The sequence below is a fragment of the Rhopilema esculentum genome, chromosome 17 (genome assembly GCF_057945365.1).
Source record: "Rhopilema esculentum isolate cy_ngs chromosome 17, ASM5794536v1, whole genome shotgun sequence".
NCBI classification, from domain to species: Eukaryota; Metazoa; Cnidaria; class Scyphozoa; order Rhizostomeae; family Rhizostomatidae; genus Rhopilema; species Rhopilema esculentum.
In genome coordinates this window covers 2,568,943-2,591,574 of record NC_142831.1, presented here as the reverse complement: position 1 = coordinate 2,591,574, position 22,632 = coordinate 2,568,943, and the positions used below count along the sequence as shown (strand labels likewise).

Here is a 22,632-nt window from a genome sequence, read left to right as displayed (position 1 = left end):
GTAACTTTCAAAAAAAGCTGGGATGTGAAGCAGCTTATAAAGGTAATGTAAAATAGAGAACATTAAAGCGACGTAAGCATTTTTGAAAAACAAAACAAAACTGAATTTGGAGCATCGCTCAAAGAGCTTATTCTAAAATACTATTAACCTCATTGGGCAGGACCGGCGAAACCAGGGGGGGGGGGCATGGCCCTCCCACTTTTCTGCAGAGCTAAAGAAAAATTTTAGGCAAAAGTGAAAATAAATGTGGTATATGATTCTGTAAGTAACTTTGCCTAGTATTCTCTTTAATGTGTCCTTAGCTTTACCTTGGTTGCTATTTCTTTACCATAGAAGACATACATCAAATTGAATATGGGAAATAGATCGAAGAAATCGGTCATTGTCTAAGTTTTACAACGAGTGACAGCTTGGCTTGGCAAATAGATCAAGAAATCTAGTACAAATTAACATGGTACCTGCACAAATTAATGGAGTTTCGTTTCTTCCATTGCCTGAACTTGGCAAACAGGGTCTATTTGTTAACGAAAACTTTCTCAGAAACCTTACAAAAAGAGAGAAATCAGCTATTGAAGGAAAATAAATGGCTGGAAAGAACTTTTTGAGGATATGAGAAATAAAGTATGGGCAGATTTGTTCTTAAAAAGTATTATCAAGAAAACTTCAGAGTTTGATCGTATGGATAATCCATTCCTACTAAGAAAGAGAAAATATCGACGCAATTATAAATTCTATTTAAACTCATTATGACAAGCCCAGTTTGAAGGTTTTTCAAATTTTTGTTAAAGCACTTAGTTTCCGAAAAAGTTAAGATCAGATGTTACAAAGTTATATCTTAACTGTGCAGAATTGCTTAACTTTTTTTTAGTTGATAGTTCTTCTGTTCATATTTCAACGTTTTTATTAATCCGTGTTTCATTATTTTTCTTCCCCCATCTTATTTCGGGTAGTTATATAATCTAAAAAAGGTTTCATCACGAACTATATGATAGAGGTTATTCTAAAACTTTGCAAAGCTTTTCTGTTTCAAGTCAACATCACAATAGACGCGACTTTGCGACACCTTCAGTCAAAATTCATTTTAGATACACTTTCTGGCGATCCCTAAGACACCAGAATTCAAAAAATTTTCTTGCCGCTAACCATGGTGGCGGCCTTTCCTAAGCCCTTTCAAGACTTTGATATTTTGGCCCCTCCACTTCCAAATACGTTTCGCCGGCCCTGTTGGGATAAGCTGCAAGAAATTAAACGATTTTCTTATTTCCTATTACGTGCAGAGCAAAATTTTCTTCCATAAAAGGTAAAGGTTTCCTAGATTACCTGCCAACGAGGGGGGCTAAAAAGCTCCGACGGACTCTGTGGCCCATCCTGCCCACCCCTCTTGCTCCACCACTGTCTACTTGGCTGATATAATGATGATACAACTTGATGTAATGGAGGAACAAAGATCTAGACAAACAAGACAAAGAGAACTAGACTTAAAAACTGAGACAAAGAATGCAAGGCTGAACGAATTGTAGAATATTTGATTGATGCAACTGGAAAAAATATATATATAGAATTATTAAATGATTTCTGATAAACGGTTTTGCATCAATTTGATACGATAGAGGTCTTTCAGGAGAGCTAAAAGTGGATTTTTTCAATATCTGATTAGTTAGTCAAATTCATTATCACTTCAAATAGGAATTATATTATAAATTTAAGTTATATACTTTTTGCGAAGGCATCGAAAATTCAGTTTTTGCTTTTAAATTGCTTGAAAAATATGAAGCTTGTACTTTCTCACTGCATACGACTGAAACTTCTCTACTGTATACTTAATTTGCTTGGTTATTAACACTTCATCTTCTTAACAGTTAACATGGCATACAAAAAACCATCGCAACAGTCTTCGCTACATATCTTCGGCGGTATAAATCTCGTATCAGAGTTTGGAAACGATGGAAATAGAGATGGAGACTGGTCTGTATGTGCAATTACAGCAACATCTCCTCAGCCTTGGTGGCAAGTTGATCTTGTTAATCGTGTGCATGTAGGGATGGTTATCATTAGAAGTGGAACAACTTTTGGACAATTAAAGATCAATCCATTCAGCATAAGTGTTGGTGATGACAAAACGAATGGTGGACGATCAAATCCATTGTGCGTATCAAATCAGAACGTAGAAAGCGGGAAAATGAAAGAAATGCATTGTTGGCAACCCCTTTTAGGGAGATACGTCAGTGTATTTATCGACAGAGGAGAGAATCTTCAAGTCTGTGAACTAGAAGTTTATGAAGGTTTGTTTTCGTTCTTTATAATTTTTCATCCGCTGCATTTTTTGAATTAGCATTCTATTATCATATGCATTAATATTTAAGATTGCAAATCAAATTTGGATTTTTATCCATATTCTGTTCAAGAAAACTTTCAATTTGTAAATTGTTATTTCTTAACAACATTTACCCATATAAACTTACAGCTAGCTACCATCAGATTGTAAATTCAGACGAAATAATGATAGTTATGCTTGTTTTGTGATAATAGCATAAAAATTCAAACAGAGGCTATTTAAACTTATGAAATATATAACCTTTTAGGAAAATACCCTCAAAGCTATCTTTGGCAACAGTACTATGGCCAAGTATTCAAAATTGAAAGATTGCTTTAAGTCCAGAGACGAGCTGAACATAGGTAGAAAATTTTGAGTAGAAGAAAACAAGTTGAGCCCACAAAAATTTGAAAATGAAATTTTCTTCAAAAACTGCCTAAAAAGCATTTTTACCCCAAGCAACTAAGCAGAGTTTACTTGCATTAAATTTTTCTTGAGCAAATCATATTCTGTTGTTACTGACAGTATCTTAAATTAAAGAATTAAAAATATCTTAAACGTTTTCATTGCCTTCTAACAGTATTAAACGGTTTTTTAGAAGCCTAGCTCAAAGCCTAGTTCTGAAGTTCCTTATTTTTGAACCTCTTTTGATCGAGTTGCAGGATCTAAAGTTCCTAAATAATACCTTAATTCAACTGCACATTTGGTGAAATGATAATTGCACATAATAAATCGAAATTCTTTATTAGTGTCGCTAGATTTTTATATGTTGCTAAAAAGACAAGGTGAACACAGAAAGAGTAATAGAAAGACGTTTGATATATAAAAAATTGGAAATTCAATCAAGAAGAAAAATGAAACGCTGGAAATTACCCAATGCAGCATTCGATCTTCGTAACACATAGTTTATGTGATTTTTAACTACAAATGAATGGAACCGGCTTCCAAATTGTTGATTCTTTGCAATGATAAAAACAGCATGTCAAATTGGGACAGAATGAAATCGCTCACAGAAAGTTTGCTTGCTGCTGCTTGAAAGGGCTTTTCTTACTTTGGTGACACATTCAGAATACCTTGAGCCAAATGATGGAGGTCGTCGTTATAGGTGGCCCGAGGGATGTGACATCCTCCCCAGAAAAAAATTCATTGTAAAAACGAGTAGTTTTCTGCCATCTAGGGGTGCTTCGTTAGCAAATTTTCGAACTTGTCGGCAAGTGATGTCTGGCACATCAACATTTTGTCGGACCTGGAAACCCCAATATGCACTATGGCTTGAGACGGGCCAAAGCATGACTTCCCCAAGGCTGAGTAAATTGTAAATAATTGCATTATGCGAAAAGCTTGAATGTCCAATGAAATCCGAAGAATATACAGACAAAACTTTTTGACAATATATTCAGGTTTGAATAAATAACAAAAAACATCAGATTTAGAATGATAGAACAAATATTTGCGATTTAATAAACTCCCTATTTAAAAATCATAGCATGATGGTAAGTTTGACGTACTCAGCTTTTTGGATACGAAACAAATTGGAATATTGTTGTTCTGTCTCTATCCACATTTGAAGAGGAGAATTGAGAACTTCATCGTACCCTCGGTACGATAGAGCTGGAAGATGCATTTTAGCTAATGCAATTAGTCCTATAAAGCTTGGGTGATTATGGAACAGAAAAACAGTTTTCTTACATCCCTCAACAGGTTAAATTTTATTATCAGTTCGACGTGAAGTCTAACTTGATACAGTAGTATTCTCGTTGGAATTATAAAAATCATATAAAATATCTGGAAGTGTTTATACCTGGCACTCACGAATCGAAAATGCAATGAAAGAAAGTACAATAACGTTCTTTCTGAATAAATTACACTGAGTGCTAAAGCCACGCAAATTTAAGTGCGGGATTTAAAGACTAGAGGAGAGAGGTGGAAGAGAGTTTGGAGAGAGTTTGGAGAGAGTTTGGAGAGAGTTTGGAGAGAGTTTGGAGAGAGTTGGGAAAGAGGCGTTTAGAGGAAAGAAAAAAGTGATTCAACTATTAGATGTTTCTTCGCTCTCTTTGCTCCGGTCCTCCATATTGGAACTTGAAATTTAAGCTGATCCGGTACCTGGGGCAGTGTAGGGCTAATTGTCGGCTACATGCAGCTAGAAAAAAGTTTTACTAGATCTTGGAAACGTATCAAGATTAGACGTGCTTGTAGAGCTATTTGCAAAGACAATGCAAACTATCTGGGTGTTTCCAAATCTTTTTTGCCATGAGTCAATTAACGTTTATTAGTAACAGATACAAATGTCATTTAATCAATTTGTTACAATCTTTCAACCATATGTCATCTCAATGTCTGTTACCTATAAGTTCTACGGCACAATTCGTTTTTTGCATTCAACTACAATCTAGACATACTGTGTAATTAAAAATTAGAAAATAAACTCTTTTACTGTCCTTGAGGGATGAGTGACTATAAATACGCTATTGGTAAATGGAACGTGACGATTCTAACTAACTGATCATGAAAAAAGTTGCCTGATGACTGCATTTAGCGTGAAAATCGGAGTAGCAAGTTGGGGAAGAACGTAAAAGTTTCAACTTACGCCGTAAGACTTGAAAATCACCTCACATTGCTCCGTATTCGTTTTTATCCGTTTTCATATCGATCCATTTCACCTGTTCACACTGCGCTGGATACATTCGATAACGGTGTGAAAACGACGAAGCGTTTACATTGCTCCGCTCTGGATAAAAAGGAAAATGCCACGAACTTGTTTACAGACCTTGCAACTGCTAATAAGCTTTTCAAACAACCCACTCCCACTAATATTCCTCCAAATAGTGTACTAACTTCGAGTGAATCAGCCATGTTAAGAAAGGTTGTTCAAATTGCCGCGGTTCAAGCATCTTGCTGTGTTGTTGTTGTTGCTATCGTTTTCAAAAGTATCCGTTTTCGGTGTTCACACTGCGTTTTGCGTTTTCAAAAGTCTCCGTTTTCGCAGCGGAGCAGTGTGAACGCAAGGTGAAAACGGATCCGTTTTCATTGGAATCCGGAGCCATGTGAACGGGGCCTAAAGCAAAATACAGAAGACTTGACGCTCTGAGATGTATGTCATCAAGCTTGAAACTCGGATCAAAAGCGAGTACATCTCTGGTTATACGGCATTGAGCACTCAATTTTTATCTATAAACATATACTTTTAAACCATGATATACTCTATAACGTGAATGTATCAGGGTGTGCTTTTGCACAATAGTCGTTTCCTTGGCAGAATAATTAAAAAGGAGAATTTTATGTTAAAAATTTTGACCCTTTATCCATTTCCATTGCTTGAAGAATAAATGTCGCTGTTATTCCTATTCCATCAAGATACTTATTTTGGCCTGGTTTGCATATGAAAAAGCCTAGTCCAGAAATAGCTCGTCTTTCCACTTGCATTGCACCATGAATTTCCTCGCAAACACAATTTAAGACCAGTTGTAATTTGAGTGTGTCTCTTAAGCGTTTCAATATTTTTACTAGCATTCTCCACGGCGGCCGATCTGTCTGACCACCATGTTTTTGTCCGGGGATTCCATTAAAACTCATTCACTGATCTCTCAAATTCCAAGTGTCTATGATTCTTTCAGTTTCCCTTTTATGATATGAATGTAAATTCTAGACAGATTATTTAATTTGCTTGGTTATTAACACTTCATCTTCTTAACAGCTAACATGGCATACAAAAAACCATCGAAAAAGTCTTCGCAACATATCGTCAACGATATAGATCTCGTATCAGAGTTTGGAAACGATGGAAACAGAAACGGAGCATGGCAAGTATGCGCATTTACAGCTACATCTCCTCCCCCTTGGTGGCAAGTTGATCTTGTTAATCGTGTGCATGTAGGGATGGTTATCATTAGAAGTGGAACAACTTTTGGACCATTAAGGATCAATCCATTCAGCATAAGTGTTGGTGATGATGAAACGAATGGTGGACGATCAAATCCATTGTGCGTATCAAATCAGAACGTAGTAAGTGGGGAAGTGAAAGAAATGCATTGTGGGCAACCCCTTTTAGGGAGATACGTCAGTGTATTTATCGACAGAGAACAGAATCTTCAAGTCTGTGAACTGGAAGTTTATCAAGGTTTGTTTCGATTTTATGAAGTTTTTATTCAGAATCGAATAGAATGATTTTCAGTTTTCTAGAGTATCAATACATTTAACACGGGGGGGGGGGCGGATCTAAGCCGCCTCGAGCGCCCTCCTTAAGGCAGCCAGATTTTGAAAAGTTGCAAGAAAATTCGAGCTGAACCTAGTTGGACCTGAAAAGTCTTACCACTTTATGCCTTTCCCCTGATATAAGCTTTTTTGCATTAGCACAGCAGCGCCCCCCCCCCCCCCATACCACGCGTCGACTTTGTAAGTGCGAAAGAAAAACGTCTATATTAGGCTACCCCTTTCCCTTTACACCGCAATCCGCCGAGAGTAAACAACAATAAAATCACGAAAATCAGTGAAGGCTATGTTTCTATTGTTTTCTATTTCTCATGATTTTCCTAATGTTTTACTTAGAAGGGGGAGGGAGAAAAATTTTCTGTGTCTTATGCTTTACGCTAACCAGAGCAAGTCATGTTCACGGAATTTCACGAAATTTCGGTATTATGCTATCTTTCAAAATTCAAGTATTTCTATATTTTTGACTTCGGGTACTGAAATTTCTAGATTTTTTTCCGATTGTCCAGTCCTCGTTTTATAACAACCAATGTTTTTTAATTAAAAAAATGAGTAAGGTGCATATTAGCTCTACAGTATGTTTTAGTAAGCAATACCGAAACAATCAACAATGCTGGAAGATCTGTGTGCGGGAGGGGTGACAAAGCACCACCGAATAGGGCAAAACGATAGCAAAATAAAAATTGTAAAATTTCACGAGGGCAACCACTTCCGTGCTCCGGCGTCATTGGTAACAGTATTTCATTGTCATAAATTTTCCAGAGAAACGAGGGATGCAATAAGGGGTGATTGTTTTAAAAACACATTTTCAATTGCACGAAATTGAAAAGGTTAAATTTATCAGTGTAATAATGTGCGGTTCCCGTGTATATTTACTCGAAGTGGGCAAAATTGTCCAGAGACTAAGCCCCCCCCCCCCCTTACTCCCTGTTAGAAAACATGTAGACTCTGCGGAGGACACGTTGTAAATAATGAGTATTGTTTTGTTTATTTCCGTGAGGTATATACAGGGATTGATTCGAGGTTGGGGGACTTTCATTGATAGGACTTTGATTGTTGGATTGCTTGAATGTAGATGGTTTTCTTTATCGATTGGAACACGAGCGCGTGTATGGAATAAAAATTGAATATGTTTCGAGAATATATGGATATCGTTTAGTAATCGTTTATATTGGAATCTAGATTGTAGATTCACTGTTTACAAATATGACTGGTTGAGAGAACCTTGGAATCAAATTTTTAATTTGTCTAGTATTTTGTGCTGTCTTAATTGATTCCGGGAGTGACTTCCAGATTTTAGGCCCTTGAAAACTTAATGATCTGATACCGTTATTGGTAGTTCTGGTTTTTGGAATGTCAAGGATGTCAAGGGGGTTTTTGAGTCGAAGATTATGACCTGTTGTTTTGGGTACAAAATAATCTTTCATGAAAACAGGATTAAGGTTGTTAAGTGTTTTATAAACTTTGAGCGCTAAAATTCTAACTGATTGGACATGTATGGTAAATTCGTTTGAGTGAGCAAGTAAATCTTTGTACGAATCTTTGAAATACACTCATTTTTTAATAAGAAACTGGCTATAAGAAACGAGTACTGGACAGTCAGAAAAAATTAAGAATCTTCAGTACTCGAAGCAAAAGAATAAAGAAACCGTGATAAAACGTGATAAAACTGAGAACAACGAAATTTTGTAAAATCCAAGAACAAGATTGCCCTGTTGACCTAGACCTTAAGACACAACGGATAAAAATATACTTCCCAGATCTAAATACAGCATCGGAACGGAAGCGAATCTCTTGACGTGATAAAAAAGGTCACAAACATTTCATAACATCATTCATGACATCATAATTAAGAAAAATCTTGAGAAACAATGAGTATTGAAATTTCCAGAACTGGAGTACTCAACATCGACCTTTAGTCTTAAAGCCCTCTCGTTAATTTTCTCTAGCTTATAATGACTTCCTTTACCAAATAACATCTATATCAATGGACAATAATTGAACGGGAACATTGCTCGGTTTAGTAATAGCGACAGAAATTGTTTATTTTGCAATGTTACCCCTCACCCCCTTTATTTAAGAAGAGGCATTCAAGACTTGTTCTGGATCCGCTTTGATATATCTTAAAAATATATCTAATGTCACATTTACTAATGGTTTCTTGATTCAAATTTAATTTAAAGCTGTTTCTTTAGCAAACAAAACATCATGTGTGGATTGGTACCGCATTGGTGCAAGGAATAACGCTATTTATGCTATTAATGGAACTGGCCTCATACACCACGTCTACTGCGATTTCAGTTCGGAACCTAATTTCGTATGGACTCTTGTCACTTCCTTCTCCTTGGCAAACAATTACCTTTTCAAAAATAAACCACTCTACGCCAACGATCCAATTTCCGAGTATGAGCCTAACTGGAATAGTTACAGGTGAATATATAATTTTATCAATTCTTTTTCGATTTCTTTAGGATTTTTTATATTTCCACATTGATTATCACTATTTTTCAGTTTTAGAAATAGAGCCAAGGATTTTTGCCTTTTTGTGATGTTATTTGACAATCAAAATCGGCAACTCGTTCATTAAATATTAACAGCAAAACATTTTGCAAGAAAATCTGCACAGAAAAATCTGTTTTTTAGAAAATCTGCGCAGCAAAATTCAGGGCTTGGCTCCGAGCCTTTTTGTAAGTGCCAGATTTTACCCAGTGATCAAACTTTCACAGGCTGGCTGTGGCGGAGGGGATTGAGGTTTGGGGGGCTGTAACCCTTTCACCTTTTGCTGAAGTATGATATTAAAGGAGAACTGACACGCAAAAATAAGTTGGGCTAAAACGATAGTTTATGACAAGCAAATTCCGGGATCGAAACAATTCTTTAAATCACAGTTACCGTTTTTGCAATACAGCTGTTTTAAGTTGAGAAACGACAATTGTTCCGACAACTTGAGACTCGAGGCGAAAATCGTCACGAGTGGGCGATCATCTTTGACGTCACAAGTGACATGTTCTCAGCACGTATTGGGTTTTTCTATAGGAACCTTTAACAAAATGCTGCAGACAAATGTTTTTTTTGTGCATATGAAAGGAGCTAATTTTGCATTTTTGACACATAATTGACTTTTTCAATGGTTTGAGACTCTGAATCGGAGTTTAATTACACTGATTTCGAAACAAATGGAGAGTTTCAGCCGTCTCAGTTTTTGCTACCAACCAGCGCTGCCCCTTGGGCAGACAGTTGTCCCATGGCTCAACAGTGACGATGTCATGAACAAAGAACAGACTGGAAGTAAAAACTGATATGGAATTTATATTAAAAACAATTCTATTTTGCGATTTTATTTGTAATTGTAGAAATAAAAACATTTTGAAGAAACGGTATCAGTTTTCAAACAAAGTCGACTCTTTTTTCACAAGCTTAGAGGTTCTTTCAATGTTTCAAAGCATGCTGGTTTGAAGATATCATGGCATAAAAATAAAAATTTTATGTGGATATTAGCGTCTTAGCAGACAGGTAGCTAGGATTTTCCAGCTTCTATATACTTATAAATAAAATGCCTGACAATTTTTTGTCTTTTCACCGCGGACTATTTTCAATAAAACAAGAAACTTCATTTCTACTTTCACCGTTGCAGTGAAAGCCTTTACAACGCCATTGTAAACATGTCACTTGTGACGTCAACCGATAATTTTAACAACTCCTGGCGATAATCTTGTTTCCTCTTCGGGAAATTCCCGAGTCCTGGCTGTGAAGTATTTGACGGATAAAAGTGCAAATATCAGAAAAACAGCGAATCTAAAAAGAAAACTTTTTCCAGATTTGAAGTCAGCGACAAATTTTGCATCGAATAAGCCAACGTTATTTTTGCGTGTCAGTTCTCCTTTAAGGCTGTGACATCCTTACTAATGGTTAAAACATTATCATAAATGTTTTCCATTTTGTCTAGATCTATATTCTACGTTAAGTACAAAACCTTTCATCGGATAATATAACGGACAATGAACTTTGGCAAAAACATTTGCGGAAACATTTTTGGCCTTTCGGACAAATAAACTTTTGGCCAATATTGACCAGTCATATGGATTTCTAAGATAGAACTATTTCAGGTTTTGCAAATAAACAAATAACTGTGACAGGTTAAGAATGCTATTGAACTTTTTGGAAACTTGTAAGAGATTCTCTGTACTGAAAATTTGATAATTGTCAAGAAACTTCCAGTAACAAACTGTCAGTGACAGCGACTTTTGAAAGCCAGCGAGAACGATGTTATTGTTTGTTTAGACCAATATTTCTATAAGCATTTCTTTTAGCTTGGATAACCAATTGTTTTCAAAATTTTGTAATGATACCGATACAGATATCATTTGATATTCGTTACTTCAATCAGTAAATATTATGCATGCTCAGTTTGATCAAAAATATTTGCTGTGACAAAAATTATCAGACAAATTGTTTGCATACAACAATGTGTTCTACAACAGCCAAGGTTTTGAAAATGGATTTGGTAATGAAATATTAGCAATTGCCAAAAAAATAACGTGACAGTCGTTTAAATGAATTTGTAGTGTTCAAGAATTTTACAAGGTTTGTCCAGGACCTATATTCAAAGATATATTGACAGATGATGTAATTCACAGTTGAATGAGAATAGATTGATTGAATTACAGCAAACGAAATTTATTTAAATTCCACCATAACCTAAAAGAACACTAGAAGAGGCTTACTATGCTAACACATTCAAAAATTTCGGAATATAACAACCATGCATTAAGTGATAACTAATTATATTTCAATTTGCCAGTTTAAAGAATTAGTCCATTTTCATAGGATTTATTGGGTGTACAGCAACATTTAGCTTATTAAATTACATAAATATTCACATGCCACGCATATAAAATCAAACTTCCACAATGCCACTCCCACACTTATCTGATTGCAAAGTTTGATTACCTTAGTAAAAGGTATCATTATGTGATGAAATCTATTTAGCTTAAATTTACATCTGGTTAGAAACCCCCCTTTGTGAAATTAATTTGGGAGCTAAGCTCTAATTGAAGAATCAGTAAGAAACGAAATAGCTTCGAGCAGGAAAGAGATGAGGGGAAGGAAGGAACTAGATCATTCTGTTTAGGTCGTCAAACTCACTAGGTCGTTCTGTTAGGTCGCTGAACTCACTAGTTCGTTCTAGAACACACAAAAATTGGAAATTGCATAAGTAAATATACAAATATTGTTGAAAAACACAAAACCTTACCCAAATACAAAAAACGCTTGCTCTGGTCGGAATGTCGGAGTGAAAAGAAAGACAAATCATCAATTGCGACCTACCACGTGCCCGCTAGTAACCTCGCACCGGATCTACACTAGGGCAATAGCAAGAATGTACTAAGGTACATTTTAATTCAGGGTACAGTATAATTCATGACAACGGTAACAAGGCTAAGAAAAACTGATGGAGACGAGGCTGAATGAAGATTGATTGAAAAGAGAGACTGTACTATGTATTCTTCTAGAATTTCATGTTTGTAACACTATGCAAAAATCTGATGAAATTTCTAACCTGTTTTTCAGACTTGCGTTCTCCGTTATGGAATATGTATCATCAGTCTCGACGCATTGGAGGGCTACATGCAGTTACCCTGGATATGGTGTCGATTATCGAGATTACGTGAGGGCAAAGCTAAGTGAAATAAACCCCCTTACTTATAACACGTATGGTGAGTGCAGGACTGTTGAATTAATCAATATTCGAGGATACGGTGGAACTGGCCAGCTCGTTAAGTTTTGGCAAAAATGGGACCTATTTTTTGGCACTGATTCTAGCTATGATTCTTGTTTCGTTCTTGCCAAGCCGGGGTCCATCCTCAATGAAGATAACTTTGGATATTATGGAACCGTAAATAAAGACTTTCGATGCACAGAAAATTCTGCTAGCACGACACAGTATTGGATTGGTGCCTCTACCCAGTCTTTAGATCCCTGAAAGAGCCTGGATAGAGACATGCAAACTATGCTATGCTATGCTATGCTATGCTATGCTATGCTATGCTATGCTATGCTATGCTATGCTATGCTATGCTATGCTATGCTATGCTATGCTATGCTATGCTATGCTATGCTATGCTATGCTATGCTATGCTATGCTATGCTATGCTATGCTATGCTATGCTATGCTATGCTATGCTATGCTATGCTATGCTATGCTATGCTATGCTATGCTATGCTATGGATAATTGACTAACACTTACAAGTTTATTACTGTAGTTGGTTGTTTTGAAAATGCAACCATTGGCATCCAGTAAATCGGTGCTGCCATCCTGCTGCACATACTTCTGAAGAATTTTGCATGTTTTGTTTATCCATTGATAATTGTATGATTTACATTTATGGCGCATTTTAACGTGCATTCTTGGTCATAAATGCTGTTAAAAACAGCCAGACTGTCTCCTTGTAAGCGTTTGTCGATATAAACAACGTCAAATACAGCATCAATCATGCACGGGACGCAAGAAATTGAAATGCCCTGCATTTTTAAAGCCTATGTTTTTAAAAGAGGGACCAAGGCTGCATGCAAGTTACATGTATAAGCTTTGATAATAAAAATGCCCGTAAATAGAAAAATGTATCAGCCTTAATTACGCAAAATGGGTATGAACAGCAAATTTTACTTTTCCAATAATTTCAGCCGATGTACTTGCCGAGCCTACGGAGACTTGGTTGAGCCTTTTGCCTGCGGTACGTAAGGAAAAGCCATAACTGGTTTTAATGTCACAATAATGTTTTGTTTAATCTTAAACTATTTTTCGATGAGATCTCTAGCCATCTTTGCATCTTAATAGCAATTTCAAATAATTTATATTTTGGAACTAGATGAAAGAGAGCAATCATAAATCAAAGTGACGATTCAAAATATAAAAATTAAAAGGAAATATTCTTACCCTAGCAGATTGTTCATTGTAATAGTCTTGCTACCAAAAATATCTAAAAGATAGAAAACAAAATATAGACTATCCGAATTTTTCAATGTTATCACCCCACAGCATTGCTGAACGTATTCCAATTTCAAATTTAACTTGTTTAATTCTGGGACGATTCTTATGGAAGTGATATCGACAAAAAGCTACTAATGATCTCTTGAGATGTAGTACTGGCATGTAGTATTCCTGTATATGAGAACACACTTTACCTAAGCTTTGCTGAATCAAGTTCTTATTCAAAAAGTATCTTGGTTCATTTCAGGGTATAAATAATTTAATGAACGGGTGCATATTTTAATGAAACTACAGGGGGAGTATTGCAGCATGTTCTTATGTGATTCAGGCAGAGGATACCAAGATTTCACAAGACATTTCAAAGATTGAACGTAGAAATGTTTGTCAAGCAATAACAGACTAATAAAGCGATTCAATCAGTCTAATATAGCGATTCAAAATACTGTTCGCAATCTCCAACGCCACATTATTGAGTAATCTAGAAAAAGTGACCCTCTTAGCGTATTCTAGAAAAAAGGATTGCAATTGTTTGATTTCGTTATGGGAGGGTGTCCAAAAAGTCCTTTATTACCGAATTCACGTTACCTTTTTACTACAATTCCCTATTCCCGACCATCAATGCCCAAATCAAGGTGTTATCGATTCCCGTTCGCAAAAGTTTACCAAATCCTGATTCCTGGGGCCAAGAAATAAAGATTCCCTTTCCTCGAATAACATATTAGGTACTCTCTTATGTGCCTCATTGAGCTCCCTGGCAGCTTACGACCTTGCGATGTAAAATACCGTAAGAGATTTATCGAACTTTGTTGACAACGATTACTTCTTTGAGTATTGTTGGTGTTAGTCTGCATACTGATTGCCTAATGGGAGAATAGTGCAGCAGGGTGTGACTGGTATTTTACTTCATATGTCGCTGCAGGTCGAACATAGAGACATTGATCGCCGTACTCCTTTGCAATCTCGTGAGCAATATGGCACCCCTTTGTTGTATTGCTCCATATAATAAAATCTCTTGTGAAGTTGGTCGCAGAAGAAACGCATCATACCTAATTGCCCCAAGTAAAATTTCGCATACCACAGGCCTAAAACTGCCCAAAATAAATCACAACTAGAAACGACTGTATGGGATAGGTACTCAGGTACATGGGATATGAATTTTAAATCGAGCTCGTTGTCAGATAAGGTGTGGACTGACCCACATAGGGTACTTCCCGTTGATAAGGATTCATAGAATTTTCTTCTACAATGCTTGATTTAGTGAGCCAGTCTAGGACTAGGAGATTTTGAAATTTCCTTAAAAAATTGGTTCATATTTGATCAATCCACTAGCTAGATTTAAAAGTAAGAATATTTTGATAAAGAGGAACATAAAACCTATAAGGGCATTTCTTCGAACGTCTATTTTCTGCAAGTTGAAAGAAATAGCTGTTATTATCACTAGCTAAAAACAGAGAGAAGATAGCTTCTTGCCAATGTTTTCCACTGAGATGACGCATAAGATTAAAACGCTCAAAAGTATTCCCAAAAGGAATAAAGTCTATCAACTGATGAATTATGTTACCTAAGGAAAGGGAACATGCAAACAGCATTAATAAGACATGTTCTTCTGTTGAGCCTCATAGAAGGAGCAACGTTCAAACCTTGCATTGACTAAGAAACATGTTTCACCTTTGATCAGATCTGCAGTTGAATCTCTTCAAAACATCAAATTGAAAGAATAGTTTATAGACACTAGCACCATTCCAGAGCGGCCAGGTCCTACACTGGCTTTGTCCCACTGTTACCACAATATCTGGTGCAGAAATTTAGAACCCTGAAATTTTGTTTAATGCATTTAGTGCTTAGGAACAAATTTAACCTCACTTACTTTATATAATGGACCCTTTAAAGAATCGATACAGTATACAGTGTTTGTTTAATTGGGCAAAACTCATTTTTTCCGTTACGTCAAATTCAAGATAGATGAAAATTTCTCCAAACCATTGCGTACTTATATTCCCATTTTTAAACTTCCAGTCGTTCATATTTCTTATATAGTTTAAAGGCGTTAACAGCAACTTATGCAATTCTTACCTTTCGTTCGAAGCTCGAAGTATTAGTTTGCGGGGACTCCGCTGACATCATTGCACCATCCCTACAAGCCCTAATAAACAAATCATTTCTTGAAGGCAAATTTCCTAAAAACTGGAAATCGGCAAAAGTTGTAGCTTTATTCCAGAGTGGAGATAAGAGTAACTGTGACAATTACAGACCCATTTCCATCCTACCTACAATAAGCAAGATAATCGAGCGAGCAGTTCATAAGCAGTTTTACGAATTCTTGCAAGTAAACAATCTCCTCTTCAAAGATCAGTTCGGATTTAGAAACAAAATGTCTACAAGCTCTGCTCTTTTACAATTTACGGACAGCCTCCTTGAAAGCATGGACAAAGGTCATGTATCTGGTGTTGTGTACTTAGATTTGAAAAAAGCCTTCGACACAGTCGATCATTTTTTGTTGCTTTTGAAATTGACAGAATATGGTGTTTCTACAGCTTGTCTAAAATGGTTTCGCTCCTATCTTAGTCAGAGATCACAGCAAACGTCGGTTGGGGACGCTCTATCACTGAAACGAAACGTAACGATTGGAGTACCTCAAGGATCAGTTTAAGGTCCCTTACTTTTTCTTGTTTTTATCAACGACTTGCCGTTATCATTAAAATACTCGAACACAATCTTGTTTGCAGATGACTCAGTAATCTATTACTCGGGGAAAAATTGTAATGAAATCCAAAAGAAGATGAATGAGGATTTGGCTCTAGTGAAAGAATGGCTAAACGACCATCGACTGACGTTAAACATCTCTAAATCAAAGTTTGTTGTGGTTGGTGGAAAGCAGCAGTTAAAGCTTTCCAAAGATATGTCATTGAAGATCAAAGAGGACGAACTAAGTCGAGAAACAAGTTATAAATATCTTGGTATAATAATAAATGAAAATATGACATGGGGGGATCACATTGCTTCATTGCAGCAATATGTAGAAAAAAGAATAGGTTTGTTAAAAAGAATTAGTCATCTAATCCCCAGGGCACAACGTTTAACTTTGGTAAATACTATGATAATACCATTGTTTGATTATGGAGATACTGTTTGGGGGGATAGAAATAACCAATGTTCGATGAAGACTCTGCAAGTTCTTCATAACAAATGCGCCAAACTGGTATTGAACATGAAACCAAATGACTCAAGCACAAAGGCCTTAAATTTACTGCACTGGAAATCTCTAGATATCAGACGAAAGTTCCACCGATGTGCCACCATTTAAAAGTCGAAAAAAAACGATATAAGTTACACTTTCAGCAATAAAACAGGACACGATTTGCATAACATCCAGACAAGGAACAAAGAGAAATACCATCTATCTAAAGTAAGGACAAATTGGGGGAAGCAAGTGTCATCATATCTGTTTGTTGATGACTGGAATAAACTGGACACAAACATTAAGTTGGCAGGAACTTTTAATATTTTTAAACAAAGGTTTTGGACAATGTGAACTGACTTTATTCACTATGATGAACTTTTTTAATTTTGTAATGTTTTAGTAAATCGATATAATTAGGTTAATAGAGGACTCTCATGAAAAGCACCCTCGAGTGACTGAGGCCATCCTCTGTAAATATTTGTCTAATTATTATTGTTATATCTTTTTTAATTGATTTTAATTTAATTAATTGATTGATTGTCGCTAGTGGATTTGTAGGGGTTGAGAAACGAATGACCGTTGCGTCTTAATGAATTCAACTGACTACGTTACCAGGCTTATACACATAGAAAAGGGGACGAAGCAAATGTGTTGTTGATTACATTCAATACAAAAATGTTCAGAATATAAAATATATAAAACAATAACAGGCTTATGCTTCCGTCGGCGAAAGTAAATCGGACATATCTTTTGCATTTCGAACAAATTTTTTTCCAAAAATGTTGACTTGTCTTTTGGCTAAAGCAAAACAATTTCAGGTTTTTGATACACACATTCCTTTAAAACTGTTTTTGAACTCTTAAGAAAACTGCAAGAAACTCCGAGTACTAAAAATGTGATCATGTACTCAACTGACTCAAGCTCTCAGCTTCCTATAAAGTATACGTGTAATTAAACTAATCAGCTTCTCAAACCATTGAGCGAAGTTCCCTTCAAAGATAACAACTTAAAAAATTAGCAATTTCTTGTTAACGTTCATATTTTTGTTACTTGCTTCAAGGGCTATGTGCTTTTATTTGCTTTCACATTTGAATCTTCAAAAGGGTCATCTGACTTAAGTTCAAGTCCTCTAGCTTCAACAATTCCGGCCATTTTAAACTAGTTTTGTATCATAGAATGGCAGTGACTGTGAGTTTTTGATATATGATTAGTTGTATTTATTTTATTTGGACCAATTTTTCTATTAACTTGGAAAACAACTGTTTCAAAAATTGTCCGGGCATACCCATGTGAAAAAAGACTATAACCTTTCCTTTGGTTTCTTTTGCAATGGGAATGCAGATTGAGATGTAATTTAATTTACATTACAAACAAAATTTAATTGCAAAGTTTATACAAAACCTTTCAGCATGACAAACTTTATGACAACTTTAAATTTCGTAGAAATGAATATTCGTACAAATCTTTGTCTGAGAGTTTGTCACGGTGAACAAAGTGACAATTCTTAGCTTCAATGACAGTGATAAAAAGGACGGTCACTACAAGACGCCCGTCAAACAAACCATTTTACCTAACATTTATAAAACAAATAAAATGTTGGGCATGTTTGGCCACCTTGTTTGGTTGAAAAATATTTGTTGAGCGATGTTGGATGAAGTTTGATGGAAGTGAAACAAAAATTTTTCTTTTTCATTATTGTGTGACATATTTGGTCTATTTGACCACTCAACATTGACCTCGTCTTGATGTTCAACCAACATTGACATGATGCGCACGCACAAATCATAAAAACTCTTTAATCCTCCAATAACGCGACCAAAACGATTGATACATTAGCTTCACATTTTAAACTCCTGCTTTCATTTTTGCTGTTGTCCGCCATCTTTCATTTGTGCCAGCCTTTTTTCATTGGCTTCTTTGTGCACGCTCCGCAGCGCCTCGGTCATTGTTAGACGAAATGTTGGATGAAATGTTTGTTTTTTCGACCCCAACAACATGAAAAAATCTAGATAGCAGTTTCGATAGATGTTTGGTGAAAAGTTTAGAGACTTGACATTGTGTCTCTTTATGCTTCCTTCATTAGCCTGTAATTCCACGAACATACTGGGCCATACACAAAAGTCAGAATTTGCAACCGAAAAAAAGTCTTTTAAAGCAGAAGACAACGTTTGAAATAAATATATTGTAATTCAAGCTTACTCTTATAGTCTTTTAATGACAATCTTTGACAGTGTAGTCTGCTTCGTCATTTTTTCTCTCGGATTGCTTTCGATCTGCAACTGCATTTAATTTCCTGCTTACCTTTTGGTTACTGACCGACTAAATGAAGAGCTCTCTAAAATATCATATGTAATTCTTGCTATATTCAAGTGAAGTCCTATTTGAAAACTTTACGATCAGGGCTGCCATGGCTGGGATATGGGAGGCTAAAAAAACTTTTTTTGGTAATTCGTGGAGATTTCTAAAAAAAGTTGAGCTTTCGTGGCCTCCCTTTTCCAACTCTGTAAAAAAATTTACTTCACACTACGGCCCTGGCAATGATATTTTAAATATCGTAAAATTTCAGTCAGCTTATTCTATTGAACGCTTGTTCCCCTATCTGCGATTTGCTAGCATAGTTTGATTTGTTGAATTCAGGTTGCTTCGTCCCAAAAGCCAGATAGACTGTTATGTTATTTCTTTATAAAGACAACAAAAATAAAACGATTAATATTCTTAGATATATTTACTATAGGCACCTGGGAATTGAAAAACAGCCCAGCCCGAATAACTGCCATTAAAACAGCTTAAAAGTTTAATAAGCACCGATCAATCAATTAATATGGCAATTTATTCACATTGGTCACTATTGGAACAGGTTTTCTGGTGGTCCTGATTCAAAAATTATGGTATCGCCACTTTCCCAGAAGACTTACGTCATAATTCTAAGTTTGTTTGGTTATAGATCATTAAATATTTACCATAGATAACTGACTGATTTGCTTTCCTTTAAATTTGCATTTACCATTAAGTTGATTGATTTTAACATTAAATGACATGGATAACAAATAAGCCGGGGGTAGGTTTGTCACTCTGTGAGTATCCATTTTCAGTAGACAAGGTTAAAAAAGAAACATGGACAAGATGATGTGCAATATAAATCATCAAAATTTTCTCTAACCGAAGAATCTTGGGATGAAAAGGGATAAAAACCAAAGAATCTTGATGAAATTAAGAAACTTTCTATATACACTTGTATGACCCTAAAACGTTGCCCGAAAACTTGGGAAAACGTTTCTTTCCCTGGGTATCAGAGGCAAATTAATTTGATCACAGAAATATAAAATAAGGGATGGAGAAGCGGAGGAGCGCTTGCCTTCTTCCTATCTAGAAACTGCTCTGTTACGCGCTCGAAATTTTGTGGCTAGGGACACATGATAACGTAGCTATTTTAGTAAACGTTTTTGAGGTTATTATTGATTATCGAACATTGAATTTTCGGATTCAAGTATTTTTTAAATAAATATGTAATAAAGAAAGCAAACTTTTTAAGAAAAAGCAGTTTTACTAACGAAAACAGTTTTAGGAGTTGAACGTTCAACTTTGACAGCTTCATATAGTTTCACACTTGTGCAGTAGCATATCTAAAATCAAGAAGATTTTTGGTGGAACATAGCAAAATGAGCTCGTGCATTTTGTCTGTTTAGTCGACCAGTCTTTATGTACCTATCTCACGGGTCTATTATAAGTTACCCTGGGTACCGGAGCCACATAAATTCGAAAGGAAACAGAGGATAGGAGTGGAGAAGCGGAGGGGCTTCTATCTAAGAAGAAGGAAAAGTGGCTCAGGGCACTGATCTAAAGAAAAGTCTGCATCTCCGCTTCTCAGTTTGGCATTCTGTTTACGTGCTCGAAATTTTGTGGCTCTGTTACCCAGGGTAATTATAAGTTAGATGTCTTTACAGCCTGGCCAAGATTTTTCTGCGAATGGCTATTTCACATAAGACGCATCATCATCATCATCAGGGTCACCAGGGTCATCAGGGTCATCAGCGTCATCAGGGTCATCAGGGTCATCAGGGTCATCAGCGTCATCAGGGTCATCAGGATCATCAGAATCATCAGGGTAATCAGGAATATCAATGTCATTGGGGTCATCAGGGTCATCAGCGGCATCAGCGTCATCATGCGGCATCAGGATCAGAAATGAGTCGTGTTAATGCTGAATTGTCGTCAGGACAGTTTCTCCTCATGTTTCTTTCACGGTGAAATGCAGTTTTGCTAACAGTAGCTCATGATTTAGGCAGTCAAGGGCTTTGGAGAAATCCGTCAGAAGTGCGTCAGCTAAGCCTTCGTTATCCATCGAAATTTTTCCAAATTTCAGAAGCCTTTGTTGTGTATTTTAGCTTTTCTGAAAGGCGCAAAGCAGGGGAGACAAAAACATTCAACAAAGGACATTATTTGCTTATACATGTGTCAATCAAAATCTTGGAGACTGATAACAGAACATTTTTGGTCTGAAATTTTTCTTGCGGGAAGCATCATATTCTTTGAAAATCGATACTTAGAGAGCTTGTTTTATTGGCAGAAAGTCGTTAAAATATTTGCATCTGCTTTGTTATCAGAAAATATCTTGTCATTTTCGAGCAACGTTACACTTGTAGAGATTTAAATTTACAAGAAAAGAGAGATATCATTTTTTTAAATTTTTTTTTCATTTCAATACTCCCGCTTGGCTCCACGCAACAGTTTCAACAAAGATTTCTGCTTTTTGAAAGCTTTTATTGTGTTCAATTCTTTTTTTTCATTTATTGCAGAAATGAGTAACACAAAAATTGAAAAATCCAGACTCCATTCAGATGTTCAACAAATTCATTAAAGACCAGAAATGGCAAGCTTGCAACTGCAGATTACCTAAGATATTATGTCCAGACTTGGGCTCATCACAAATTGTATTTTCTAATTTTATTCATTTTAAATCTATTTTTATGTATTTTGTTCAAATAGATTCCTTAATTAGCTTTAAGATATAGATTCTAACTGCCAACTTTAAATCATAGAATTAATATTATAATGATAAATAATCGTCATTGCTCGGTGCAAGGGAATACCACGACGAACTTGCTAAATGTATCGCAGGAATATTTACAACTCTAAAGTCTGACAGCAACTCTAAAATTTGTGCTGGTAAATATTTACGATGCAGAACTCTAGATGTCAGTGTCATACAACGACGACGACTCATTTTGACCCAAATGCAACGTGATGCGTCTTGTGTCTTTTGGTGTAATTTTGTTCTTCACGCTTGCAGATTTTGGCGCTATTTTACGTTTTTTTGCGAGTTCTAGCTTCTTTATGACAGTTCCCTATCCCTAAATTTCGCAAAAGCATAGCTGCGTCTTACAGAACAACAGTACCAAAAATGAAGTGAGTTCAAGGCAGTCCCTGCCTAGAGATCATATAATCAGTGCTGGTTTTAAGGGATACCATGAGAGCTACAGCCCCAGCCCCAGTGCTTATGGTAGCCGAAAGGAGCCCCGAACATAAGACTAATAACAGAAAATTGTAACGAGAACATCAACCATGCAGATGTTTTCGGCCCCGGGGCCGGCAGTCTCTAAAACAGCCGCTGCATATGATAAGTCTAATGTAAAGCCCAATCTCCAGTGAGAAAAAATACTGCGAAATGCGAAAAAGTTCGTGCGAAATACGTCTTAGGCATGCGCATTAATCTTTTGCTGGGATTTCTCGCGAAGAATTTCTCTGCGAAAAAAAGTTAAAATGAGTTTAACTTTTTTCGCTTTTCGCTTGCGAAATCCTTCAACAGCCAATCATATTCCGTATTCCTTTGTCACGCTTACAAACTTTACATTCCAATGTCGTGAGGTCAACAAAAGCATTCAAAGGAATTTGTCGCGTTGAAGTATTTCGCAGCAAAATTTCGCAAGACTTTTTCTCAC

The 22,632-nt window shown here is 36.1% G+C and overlaps 1 protein-coding gene across 4 annotated transcripts in view; it reads left to right on the top strand.

The window, feature by feature from the left end:
- Nucleotides 1-22,632, top strand: part of LOC135681285 (uncharacterized) — a 68,901-nt gene that overhangs the window by 14,759 nt on the left and 31,510 nt on the right. For 3 of the 4 annotated variants that reach the window (XM_089113474.1, XM_089113475.1, XM_089113473.1), the window contains one exon: nt 1,860-2,282. In XM_089113474.1, the coding sequence (XP_088969600.1) occupies nt 1,860-2,282 (423 nt within the window). Of the gene's footprint in view, nt 1-1,859; nt 2,283-6,008; nt 6,432-8,715; nt 8,951-12,091; nt 21,348-22,632 lie in introns of those variants that run through there. The other variant, XM_089113476.1, reaches the window with a different exon arrangement.